General features: G+C 35.6%; 1 protein-coding gene across 10 annotated transcripts in view; it reads left to right on the top strand.

Moving 5' to 3' along the window:
• The window catches only part of KIAA0586 (KIAA0586 ortholog), a 125367-nt gene that overhangs the window by 44037 nt on the left and 67397 nt on the right, over positions 1 to 13933 (top strand). For 9 of the 10 annotated variants that reach the window (XM_024731465.1, XM_024731467.1, XM_024731464.1 and 6 more), the window contains 4 exons: positions 2118 to 2312; positions 3773 to 3960; positions 5765 to 5878; positions 7415 to 7495. In XM_024731465.1, coding sequence (XP_024587233.1) covers positions 2118 to 2312; positions 3773 to 3960; positions 5765 to 5878; positions 7415 to 7495 — 578 coding nt within the window. The remainder of the gene's footprint in view (positions 1 to 2117; positions 2313 to 3772; positions 3961 to 5764; positions 5879 to 7414; positions 7496 to 13933) is intronic. The other variant, XM_024731470.1, reaches the window with a different exon arrangement.

The raw sequence follows: 13933 nt of genomic DNA, 5'->3' as shown, positions 1-13933 counted from the left end.
TATCAATTTTTTTCCTTACTAGAGTGTAAGCTACATGAATACAGTTGGTTTATTCAGTACTTGTAGTCCCTGTGTCTGGAATGATGCCAAACACATTTTAAATGCTGAAAAAATATATTTTAAATAAACATTCAAGGGGCTTCCCTGGTGGTGCAGTGGTTAAGAATCCACCTGCCAGTGCAGGGGACATGGGTTCAAACCCTGGTCCGGGAAGATCCCACATGCCGTGGAGCAACTAAGCAACTAAGCCCGTGTACATCTCACTTTTGATATTGTTTCTAAAAAATCTTTAAATACATTTTTTAAATCTTTAAAAACATCAAAAGTGCTTACTATGATGTTACTATTAGACACTATCTACATTCACTTCCCCCTCTGCCTTTAAGTTTCTGAGTGTTAGCAGTGAGAGAAGTTACTGCTAGGCACCTTTCAGATTCTATATAGCACCTGCAGTACAAACATGGAAGCAGAGGTATCAGTACCACCGCAGAGGCCCCCTCCACTGAAGAACCATTTGTTTGTAGCAAGTAAATTAAACGGCAGTCTTCTCTGAGGTGGTTGCCTGGAAGCCCAGAATTCAAACTAATCTATTGTATTATAGTAAGAAATAAGCAACATCATCCCTTTCAGACTAAACAAAACTGGGTGGAAGCTAAGAAAAAGAAAAAGAAAACCTACCTTAGGTCTAGCTAGGGTTCAATTAAAAAGTTTTTTACAAATACCTTTTATGTGTCCATCATTATTATACTATGTATTGTGAAGGCCACAAAGAGTTAAGACATTGTCTTAATCCTCTTAAACTAGAGGACTTCCCTGGTGGCACAGTGGTTAAGAATCCGCCTGCCAATGCAGGGGGACATGAGTTCGATCCCCGGTCCAGGAAGATCCCACATGCCATGGAGCAGCTAAGCCCATGCACCACAACTACTGAGCCCGTGTGCTGCAACCACTGAAGCCCGTGCACCTAGAGCCCATGCTCCGCAACAAGAGAAGCCACTGCAATGAGAAGCCCATGCACCGTGATGAAGAGTAGCCCCTGCTCGCCACAACTAGAGAAAGCCTGCACGCAGCAACAAAGACCCAACGCGGCCAAAAATAAAGAAATAAATTTATCAAAAATAAATAAATAAACATTCAAGAAAAATATTCCTTCAATTGAATGAATGAATACTTGAGAACATGATGAAAAAAATATATAGATGTGGTACTAAAATTTTTCTTCCTCGGATCATAAAACTATATTTAAAAGTCTAGATTTATAAAACTACTCTTATATTAAAAGTAAAAATGTAGAAATGTCAGGTATTTATTTATCAATAGAAAAGATTTTAGTTTCTTTTCCTTTACACTTTTAGTTTTCTTCACTTTTCTCAGGTTCCACAGAAATTTATGTTCTTCTCCAGAGAGACAGATAATCAGAAAAATTTCTAATTATTTAAGAATTCAGGATTTAATATCTATATAGGTTTACTAAATAGTGATTAAAAATGTATAATGTTATTAACTTCTGCAAGGTTTTAATAAATACAGAATTTGATTATCTGTACATAATTTCAAAGGATAAAGCCTGGTTATACAGAATAATGAGAGGATGAAAACATTTTCAATTCCAAAAATGGTCATTAACTTGCTTACACTCATAGGAAAAAACGTAACGAGTTAAATAATACATTCTGAATATTCCTTTGAATCTTTATTCAACATTTTATTCTAGTTATTGTATCTTTTCTATCATAGTAGTTGCACAAGTTGTTACATCTATTCAGAGGTTGAAAAACCATGACCTGCAGGTCAGCTGCCTGTTTTTATAAATAAAGCTCTATTGGAGCATAGCTATACTCGTTCATTTAAGTATTGTCTATGAGTGCTTTCATGCTACAACAGCAGAGTTGAGATGTTGCCACTGAGACCACACGGCCAATGAGGCTAAAATATTTACTATCTGACCAATTAAGAAAAAGTTTGCCAACCCCTGGTTTACTTATATTTTGGGGCCCTGTAACATTATTATATAGAATGAGATTTTTCTGTGAGGAAGGGTTCCTATATTTGTAGATGACTGTATAGTAGATGTTCAAACAATATTTTAAAATATCTGCCATTGGTCATTATTATAGGCACTAAAGTAAAGTCAATAAGAACACAAACTGACTTTTATGCAACAAAACCTACAAAGACAGATTCTAAACTGCAACATACCATAACTACACTGTCTCCTGGTGAGCAGCAGTATTTGTTCAGCCCAAGCCGGGAAATGCCTACTTTTTCAGGTACACTGGAAGGTCATCTAATTCCTATGGCAGTTCTTTTAGGTAAGACGTAACAAAATATATGGAGTAAATTTTAGAATTCTAATCAGCAATACCAGAAATCACAAAGTGATACTGACATAGTAGTCACCTACCTTTTCCTTTATGTGTTGTTTGTATTTGTGAGTAGGGCCACAGAATGTGTCTTAACTTGTGTAGTAGCAGTCTCTGAAATGATGCTATATTTTCACTTACAGGAAACATTCTTTTGGTATTTTATAATATATTTCTGTAGATGAAATTAAAATAATGTTTAGACATGTCATAGACATTCGTAATAATTAAAGAACTTGAGGATTTTGATTGGTTTAATATCATCATATCTTAGGAGAAAGTACTTTGAATTACCTTCTATATACTTTTGAACTAGGCTGTGATAAGTAAAAATTATGTAGTTGTGTGTTCCAAGCTAATAGTTTGTTATTAACTTATTTGAGGCCTCTCAGATCCATCATTGTAAAAGTTGAGCAAATAATTTTTGTTCTCACACTAGCTCTTCAAATTTTGATAGCTATTTTTTTTTTAAATATCACTGTGATTCTTAATTTTGGTGAATTATTTAAATGTGAATATTTTTCAACATAAGAGAATTTTTAATTTTGATATTATGGGTTAATGGCATGTCAACTTGGTAGCTGTCTGTTCAAACATGTCTTCTACTAAAATAATAGCTGATACTTATAAAGTCCTTACTGTGTGCCAGGGACAGATCTAAGCACTTTATATATATTAACTTATTTAATCCACTCTATAAAATGCATGGTAATGTACCAGTTTTATAAATGAAGAAACTGAGGCACAGAAGAGTTCAGTAATTTGTCAAAGGCCACATAGCTAGAGGGGAGCCAAGAGTCAAACCCAGGCAGTGTGACTTTAGAGTCTGTGTTTTTAATGAATGCACTGCATTGTCCCTCTTTACTTTGAAATTTAGGAAACAAGTGGAACTTTTGAAGTGAAAGGTAACAAAATTTTGACAGCTATGATAGTTAGCAGATAGTTGGCCTACGTGCTCTTTATTGGTAGTCAAACACTAGTATTTTGTTGTCGGTTTTATTTCTGTCTGTTGCTGCCCTACGAAGATTTGAGAATAAAAATAATACAACACAATGCAATACACTTTAGTTTTGGCTTTGCCACTTACTATCATAACCTTTGGCAAATTAAGTTATGTCTCTAAACCTCTGCTCCCTCAAATGTAAAATGTGGATAATATTAATACTCCATAAGCTTATTTAAATTAGATAGTGTATGTGAACTGTTTAGTACACATGAGCACCTAATGTTAGTCGCTGCTAAAAGGATGACATGGTGAGTATGATGGCAGTGGTGATGGTAGAGGAAAAGGTGATTGCAGATAGTGCTTTCCTTTCCTATGAGAATTTAGGCATAAAGATCTAGGTTTTATATTAGAATTTCTCTTTACTTCTGAAATGGTTGACTTCTTTTCCCCCCAAATTTTTTAGGACAAACCCAAAGTAATAGTGATTCCATGCCACCTGCTGGAGTAATTGTGAACAAGCCACACCCTGTAACAGTGACTACTTCTATTCCACCATCATCTCGAAAAGCAGAAACTGGAGTAAAGAAACCTAACATAGCAGTTGTAGGAATGAAGTCAGAAAAAAGAGATCCTCCTCAGCTTACTGTGCAGGTATTCAGTGTGCATGAACAGAAAAATTTAAGGAAAAAAATATTTGGCTTAACTTTAGTACTTAAAATCTATTATATCGCTTCATGAAAACTGTGCTTTCATGATGGGTCTTTCCTTCTTTAAAACTATGATATTAACGTGATATTGCTATCCTTGTTCTGCATGACTTAAGCTACCTTTTCTAAGCTGATAACTCATATCCAGGTGACTTGATGATATTCCAAAGGGAACAATTCAATAGTATATAATAATTAATTTTAAAAAGGCTTAATGTGTTTGTCTTATATAATTAATACTTTAATCTTTATACAAACATATATAAGAGGACTTGAATGAATGGAGAGAGAACTTATAATGTGAAGCTTAAATATTCAAGATGACAATTCTTCCTAAGTTAATGTATAATTTAAGTGAAATTGTATCAAAAAAATAAAAGCCATAATTCTTTTAAAACTTGAACTTTAGGATCATTTTGACATTTGAAAGAACAAAGGTTTAGAAAAGTTAAAGTGTTTTGATACTGGTCCTATTTCAGAAATAGCCTTGGTTATTTAAAAAAACTGTAATATGTGATAGATAGTTCATTAGTCAGTGGGAAATAAGATTATTTTAAATGAAATAATGTATGTTATAATTAGTTAGCAGTGTGGAAAGTAGATTGGTTTTAGACTCTAAACTTTTACTGTGTATCAAGTGAGTTCCAAATAGGCAATAGGCTAAAGTATAACTACAAGATATATAAACATAGAAGAATTAGAAGATAATTGCGTGTAGTCCTTATCAAAAATGAAGTTAAGTCTGGATATAGAGGAAAAATCTTAGTTATGATAGAAAATAGATTTGAATCTATAAAATCTAAAACTTATATATGTAAAAGATTCCTAAATGAAAAGGAAAAACAAAATACAGTGAGAACATATGAAAGGAATATGATAGAAAGTTTTAATTTTTAAATATAAAAACCTCCATAAATTAATAAGAAAACATAAGAGCAAATCCAGAAATATTCAAAGAACATGTATAAGACTCTACAGAAGAGGAAGTTATAAGCAATCAAATTGAGTAATTTAAATCTTGCTAGTTACCAAGGTAATGCAAATTAAAATAACAATAATATACCTCCATTTAAAAACTGTTCTTGCTGAAGCACTTCTATTATCTAATTTGGGTGAAGGTTGGATAAAACAATTAATTATGTTTTTGATGATGGAAATAGAACTCTTCATTGCATTTGGGCAGTAATTATCAAGAATCTTAAATATTTATGCTTTTTGGCTCAAGAAGTTAGCCTAATATCTGGCTATCTAGCATAATGAAATAATTCAAAGTTCAGGGAAAAAACCCCTATGTATATATGAAGTTTTTTGGAGTGATATATATCTATCTATCTAATAGTGAATATCCTAAATGTTTACCAACAGGAAATGATTAAATAAGGCATGTATTCTCTTGAAATACTATGCAGTCATTTAAAATACTATTATGAAGTCTATATGGAAGTATAGTAAGGTGTTTATGACCTAATTACAATGGAAAATCAGGAATGAAACTGTTTTAGATTTTAGCTATGCATAAGTGGATAGTAAAAACATAAAGGGAATAGTGAAAATGATGTTGTCTTAAGATAATAGGATTCTTTGTGTTTCCCTTTTATTTTCCAAATTTTGTAAAATACACTTTCATAATTTAAATTTGTTATCCATTGACTTTGCAATAAAAAGTTAAATATGTTATTGATACATAGATTCACAAATATTTGAGTCAAAATGATGAACTGAAAGCTGGATGTTGTATTCTGTTTTAGGTATTACCCAATGTAGATATTGACAGCATTTCAAATGGTAGTGCTGATGTTGGTCTATCTCCGTCTAGTCCCAAAGAAGCATCTCCTCCTCCTCCTCTGAAAACCTGGATACAGGTATGTTCAGAAATGTATTCTATATCTTTGAGCAATGTCTGACTATGGATTTTTAACTAATGTTATTCCATGCAAAGGCTTCCATTATAATCTATTTTAATAATTTTCGTTTTAAGGAAAAGATTCAAAACAAATGTGAAATTGCTTTTTTTTTTAATTAATCAATTTATTTTTGGTTGCGTGGGTCTTTGTTGCTGCGCGTGGGCTTTCTCTAGTTCCATAGAGTGGGGGCTACTCTTCATTGCAGTGCGTAGGCTTCTCATTGCAGTGGCTTCTCTTGTTGCAGAGCGCGGGCTCTAGGCTTCAATAGTTGTGGTGCGTGGGCTCAGTAGTTGTGGCACGCAGGCTCTAGAGCGCAGGCTCAGTAGTTGTGGTGCATGGGCTTTGTTGCTACACAGCATGTGGGATCTTCCCTGACCAGGGATCAAACTGTTGTCCCCTGCACTGGCAGGCAGATTCTTAACCACTGCTCCACCAGGGAAGTCCCTGAAGTTGCTTATGAACTTGAAAAAGAAAGTTTGTTTAATATCCTTACATTTATAAATGTTCTGAAAATGATAATCCTTAGTGTAACTTTTTGGTAACTTAAGTTGTAAGACTCATATGTGAAGAAAGAATTTCTGTCTCTTTGGAGAAGAATCTTGATTTAAATGGGAATTAAATTATAGTTTTCCTGAATGTGAATTTTATAGTGACAATTGGAGTTTATGTTTTGGGATGTTACTTTGTCGTCATACTATTGACATGAGGCAAAAATATGCATTTCTTTCTAATATTTATTTGCTGCTTATGATTGAATGACAAAATTATGACTTTACTACACAGCAAAATAGCACTGTAACATTTCCCCAGGTCTCCTCTATTGTAAGCAAATTTGTTCATTGAGGATACAGTTTTAAGGAGAGGAAGAACATCACTTTTTCACAATCAGAAATAGTAAAATAGAACTGGCCCTGAACGGCTCTTGTGCCTAATTTTATTTTTCATCAATAATTTTTTTAACCAGAAGTTTATTAAAACATATATGATTACAAATAATTTTTTGGACTGTTCATCATTCTTCTCTCAGGAATTGTCTATTGTGGTTTTTGGTGACTAGATTATATATAGTGAGGCCTAGAGGCTAAATTTGTAAAATAATTATTTTGTTTGTCTTTCTAAATTATTTGATTCTGTATCTGTCTTTTTGTGAGTTTGTATATGTGTAAACTTATATATCTATACATACAAACACATTTCTTTGTCTTAATTCTAGGAGAGAAATCACAATTATATCAACTTGATCAATTGACTTAAGTTGCATTGTTGGTGGAGTCCTTGATAGAAAAACTGATACCTAGTTTTTTATAGCTATTGAAATGATAACTTGGAGACTAGCTTGGATTTCATTTACTAGTTAAATCAAGTCTGAGCAGGATATCAAAATAAAAAATAGGGGCATGTAATTATAAGCTTATGCTATGGTATTATGATAAATTAGGTATAAATTAAAAAGACATTAAACACAACCAAAACTTTCTGAAAATGCTTTCTTAGACTCCAGAATTTATGAAGGCAGATGAAGAAGAGGTGAAGTTTCCAGGAACTAACTTCGATGAAGTAATCGATATCATACAGGTAACAAAGCTTATTAGCAATCACGTGAATTTATTTTTCTACTAGCATTTTTTTTACGTGATTTGATTATCTTTTCTTTTTAAAGACTTTATTATTTTTAGAGCAGTTTAGGTTCACAGCAAAATTGGGAGGAATGTACAGAAATTTTCTATATGTTCCCTACCCCCACACATGCATGGTCTCCCCCATTATCAACATACCCCAACAATTTTGACTTGTTACAAACTGACACTTCATAATCACTCAAAGTCCATGGATGACCTTAGGGTTCACTCTTTTTTTTTTTTTTTTGCGGTACGTGGGCCTATCAGTGCTGTGGCCTCTCCCATTGCGGAGCACAGGCTCTGGATGCGCAGGCTCAGCGGCCATGGCTCACGGGCCCAGCCGCTCCGTGGCATGTGGGATCTTCCCAGACCAGGGCACGAACCCTTGTCCCCTGCATCGGCAGGCGGACTCTCAACCACTGCGCCACCAGGGAAGCCCGGGTTCACTCTTTATGTTGTATATTCTATGGATTTGGAAAAATGTGTTCATCATTATGCTATTATATAGAGTATTTTCTCTGCCCTAAAGTCCTCTGTGTTCTGACTATTCATCTGTCCCCCCTACCCACCGCAGTCCCTGGCAACCACTGATCTTCTTACTGTCTTCATAGTTTTGTCTTCTCCAGAATGCAGTCTACTTGGAGTCATACAGTATGCAGCTTTCTCAGATTGGCTTCTTTCACTTAGTAAAATGCACTTAAGTTTCTTCCATATCTTTTCATGGCTTGATAGCTTATTTCTTTTTAGCATTGAATAATATTCCATTGTCTGGATGGACCACAGTTTATTTATCCATTCACCTACTAAATGACATTTTGGTTGTTTACAAGTTTTGGTAATTATGAATAAAGCTGCTATAAAAATCTGAGGGAATTCCCTGGTGGTCCAGTGGTTAGGATACCGTGCTTTCACTGCCAGGAGCCCGGGTTCAGTCCCTGGTCAGAGAAGTAAGATCCCGCAAGCCACGCTGTGCAGCCAAAAAAACCGAAACAAACGAAAACAAAACAAAACCAAACATCTGATTTTTTCTGTGGACATACGTTTTTAACTCCTTTGAGTAAATATCAAGGAGCACAATTGCTGACTTATATGGTAAAAGTATTTTCAGATTTGTAAGAAACCGCTGCACTGTCTTCCAAAGTTGCTGTACCATTTTGCATTCTCACCAGCAATGAATGATAGTTCCTGCTGTTTCATATCCTTGCCAGCATTTGGTGTTGTCAGCATTCCAGATTTTGGCCATTCTAATAGGTGTGTAATGGTATCTTATTGTTTTAATCTACATTTCTCTACCTCAACATAATAAAGGCCATATATAAGCCCACAGCAAGCATCATTCTCAACAGTGAAAAACTGAAAGCATTTCCTCTAAGATCAGGAACAAGACAAAGATACCCACTCTCTCCAGTTTTATTCAACATAGTTTTGGAAGTCCTAGCCATGGCAGTCAGAGAAAAAAAAGAAGTAAAAGGATCCAAATTGGAAAAGAAGAAGTAAAACTGTTACTGTTTGCAGATGACATGATACTATCCATAAAAATCCTAAAGATGCTACCAGAAAACTACTAGAGGGACTTCCCTGGTGATGCAGTGGTTGAGAATCCGCTTGCCAACGCAGGGGACACGGGTTCGAGCCCTGATTTGGGAAGATCCCACATGCCACGGAGCAATGAAGCCCATGCGCCACAACTACTGAGCCTGCACTCTAGAGCCCACGAGCCACAACTGCTGAGCCCATGTGACACAACTACTGAAGCCCGCGTGCCTAGAGCCTGTGCTTTGCAACAAGAGAAGCCACTGCAATGAGAAGCCCACACACTGCAACGAAGAGTAGCCCCCACTTGCCGCAACTAGAGAAAGCCTGCATGCAGCAACAAAGACCCAATGCAGCCAAAAATAAATAATAAATAAACTAATTAATTTAAAAAAAGAAAACTACTAGCGCTCATCAATGAATTTGGTAAAGTTGAAGGGTACAAAATTAATACACAGAAATCTCTTGCATTCCTATACACTAACAACGAAAGATCAGAAAGAGAAATTAAGGAAAAATCTCATTTACCAGTGCATCAGAAAGAATGAAATACCTAGGAATAAACCTACTTAGGAGGCAAAAGACCTGTACTCAGAAAGCTATAAGATGCTGGTGAAAGAAATCAAAGACAAGACAAACAGATGGAGAGATATACCATGTTCTTGAATTGGAAGAATCAATATTGTTAAAATGACTATACTACCCAAAGTAATCTACAGATTCAGTGCAATCCCTATCAAATTACCAATAGCATTTTTCACAGAATTAGAACAAAAAATTTTACAGTTTGTATGGAAACACAAAAGACCCCAAATAGGCAAAGCAACCTTGAGAAAGAAAAACGGAGCTGGAGGAATCAGGCTCCCTCACTTCAGACTATACTATAAAGCTATAGTCATCAAAACAGTGTTGTACTGGCACAAAAACAGAAATATAGCTCAATGGAACAGGACAGAAAGTCCAGAGATAAACCCACACACCTGTGGTTACCTAATCTATGACAAAGGAGTCAAGAACATACAGTGGAGAAAAGACAGTCTCTTCAATAAGTGGTGCTGTGAAAACTGGACAGCTACATGTAAAAGAATGAAATTAGAACACTCCCTAACACCATACACAAAAATAAACTCAAAATGGGTCAAAGACCTAAATGTAAGACCAGGGACTATAAAAATCTTAGAGGAAAACACAGAATGCTCTCTGACATAAATCACAGCAAGATCGTTTTTTATCCCCCTCCTAGAGTAATGAAAATAAAAACAAAAATAAACAAATGGGACATAATGAAACTTAAAAGCTTTTGCACAGCGAAGGAAACCATAAACAAAATGAAAAGACAACCCACAGAGTGGGAGAAAGTATTTGCAAATGAAGTGACTGACAAGGGATTAATCTCCAAAATGTACATATAACTCACGCAGCTCAATATCAAAAAAACAAACAATCAAAAAATGGGTGGAAGATCTAAATAGATATTTCTCCAAAGAAGACATACAGATGGCCAACAGGCACACGAAAAGATGCTCAATGTCACTAATTATTAGAGAAATGCAAATCAAAACTACAGTGAGGTATCACCTCACACTGGTCAGAATGGCCATCATCAAAAAATCTACAAACAATAAATGCTGGAGAGGTTGTGGAGAAAAGGGAGCCCTCCTACAGTGTTGGTGGGAATGTAAATTGGTACAGCTACTATGAAGAACATTATGGAGTTTCCTTAAAAAGCTGAAAATAGAGCTACCATATGATCCAGTAATCTCACTCCTGGGTATATATCCGGAGAAAACCACAATTCAAAAAGATACATGTACCCCCGTGTTCACTGCAGCACTATTTACAATAGCCAGGACATGGAAGTAACCTAAATGTCCATCAATGGAGGAATGGATAAAGAAGATGTAGTACATATATACAATGGAATATTACTCAGCCATAAAAAAGAACAAAATAATGCCATTTGCAGCAACACAGGTGGACCTAGAGATTCTCATACTGAGTGAAATCAGACAAAGACAAATATCGTAAGATATTGCTTATATGCGGAATCTAAAAAAATGATACAAATGAACCTATTTACAAAACAGAAATAGAGTCACAGATGTAGAAAAGAAACTTATGGTTACCAAGGGGGAAAAGAGGGGGGAGGAATAAATGGGGAGATTGGGATTAACATATACACACTCTATATATAAAATAGATAAGTAATAAGAGCCAACTGTATAGCACAGGGAACTCTACTCAATACTCTGTAATGACCTGTATGGAAATAGAATCTAAAAAAGAGTGGATATATGTATATGTATAACTGATTCACTTTGCTGTACAGCAGAAACTAGCACAACATTGTAAATCAACTATACTCGAATAAAAATTAATCAAAAAATTCACATTTTGCTGATAAATGATGTGGAGCATCTTTTCAAATGCTTGTTTGCCATCGTTATATCACCTTTGGTGAGGTGTCCATTAAGGTCTTTGGCCCATTTTGAAAATTGGGTTGTTTTCTTATTATTGAGTTTTAAGAGGGTTTTTTGGTATATTTTGGATAACAGTTGTTTTTTTTTTTTTTTTGCGGTATGTGGGCCTCTCACTGTTGTGGCCTCTCCTGTCGCGGAGCACAGGCTCCGGACGAGCAGGCTCAGCGGCCATGGCTCACGGGCCCAGCCGCTCCGTGGCATGTGGGATCCTCCCGGACCGGGGCATGAACCCGTGTCCCCTGCATCGGCAGGCGGACTCTCAACCACTGCGCCACCAGGGAAGCCCCTGGATAACAGTTTTTATCAGAATGTGTCTTTTGCAAATATTTTCTCCCAGTCTGTAGCTTATCTTCTAATTCTCTTGACATTTGTTTTCACAGAGCAAAAGTTTTTAATTTGAATGAAGTTCAGCTTATCAATTAGTTCTTTCATGGGTTGTCCCTTTGGTCTTAAATTTAAAAAGTCATTGCCATACCCACAGTCATCTATGTTTTCTCCTATGTTATCTCTAGGAGTTTTATAGTTTAGCATTTTACATTTAGGTCTGTAATCTTTTTTTTTTTTTTTTTTTTTTTGCGATACGTGGGCCTCTCACTGTTGTGGCCTCTCCCGTTGCGGAGCACAGGCACAGGCTCAGTGGCCATGGCTCACAGGCCCAGCTGCTCCGTGGCATGTGGGATCCTCCTGGAGTGGGGCACGAACCTGTGTCCCCTGCATCGGCAGGCGGACTTGCAACCACTGCGCCGCCAGGGAAGCCCTGTAATCCATTTTGAGTTAATTTTTGTGAAGGGTGTAATCTCTGTGTCTAAATTTTTTTTTTTGCCTGTGAATGTCCATTTGTTCCAGCACCATTTGTTGAAAAGATTATCTTTGCTCCATTGTATTGCCTTTGCTCCTTTGCCAAAGATCAGTTGACTGTATTTATGTGGATCTATTTCTGGGTTCTTTGTTGTGTTCCACTGATTTATTTGTCTGTTCTTTCACCAGTACCACACTGTCTTGATTATTGTTAAGTCTTCACGTTGGATAGTGTCAGTCCTCCAACTTTGTACTTCTCCTTCAATATCATATTAGCTATTCTGGGTCTTTTGCCTCTCCATATATCTTTTAGAGTAAGTTTGTTGATATCTCCACAATAATTTGTTGAGATTTTTATTGGAATTACATTGAATGTATAGATCAATTTGGGAATAACATCTTAACGTTATTGAGTCTTCCTCTCCATGAACGTGGAATATCTCTCCACTTATCTAGTTCTTGATTTCATTTATTAGAATTACGTAGTTGTCCTCATATAGATCTTGTACGTGTTTTGTTAGATTTATACCTAAGTATTTCATTTGGGGGGGTGTGCTAATGTAAATGGCATTGTGTTTTTAATTTCAAATTCTGCTTGTTCATTGTTGGCATATAGGAAAGTGATGGACTTTTGTATGTGAACCTTGTATCCTACAAACTTGCCATAATTGCTAATTAATTCCAGGAGTCTTTTTGTTGATTTTTTCAGCTTTTCTACATAGACAATCATGTCATGTGCAAAGATAGACAATCATGTCATGTGCAAAGATAGTTTTATTTCTTCCTTCTCAATCTGTATACCTTTAATTTTCTTTTCTTGTCTAATTATATTAGCAAGGACTTCTAGTACAATGTTGAAAAGGAGTGGTGAGAGGGAACATCCTTGCCTTGTTTCTGATGGTTGAATATCTTTTGACCATCAGTATTATGTAACAGAGCTTTGAGAAACTTCCTTTTACTTTGCAGTTAAATATATTTTTATTTTAAAATTGTAAGGTTGTTATTCTGTAGTACAGTGTTATCTTCTATATCACCTAGCTACCTCCATGAAACTTAATGATTGTTAGCTGTTTCCCACCTGCATCTCCTCTCTCCTGCTTCCTACTTCCTTCTTCCTTTTTGTTTCCTTTGGTTTCCTTCTCTCCAGTCTGTCCTTTCTTCATTCTATTACACTTGTCTGTTTTCATTTCTGGATTATTGGCAAGTTCGCCAGTTAGTTCATATTGAGGAAAAAAGTTGTGAGGGGTCTAAAATCCAAGGGAAGAGCCCATATAGCAGGAAGAGATATAGAAATGATAGAAATGGTTAAATAGAAGGAGGGAAAAAGTAGCTGGAAGTAAAATATAAAGGATGGGAGAAAAGGTCATAGAACATAGAGACTACTTGAATAATGATGTGTCAGTGAACTTTAAAGAAGACATTTGTTTATATTTCTTAGACTTTCAGAACCAAGACTAGTTTTGTCAATCATAAAATAAAATCCTATTTTAAACATTAAGAGATATGCACTACATTGTTACTTGCTCACCAGTGTGTCTTCTCATGTGAGCTCGACATGAATGTTTTGAAGGTAAGAATATAGC

This window comes from Neophocaena asiaeorientalis, unplaced genomic scaffold (assembly GCF_003031525.2).
Source record: "Neophocaena asiaeorientalis asiaeorientalis breed wild unplaced genomic scaffold, Neophocaena_asiaeorientalis_V1.1 scaffold603, whole genome shotgun sequence".
In the NCBI taxonomy this organism is placed as follows: domain Eukaryota; kingdom Metazoa; phylum Chordata; class Mammalia; order Artiodactyla; family Phocoenidae; genus Neophocaena; species Neophocaena asiaeorientalis.
This window is presented reverse-complemented; position numbering and strand designations above follow the sequence as displayed.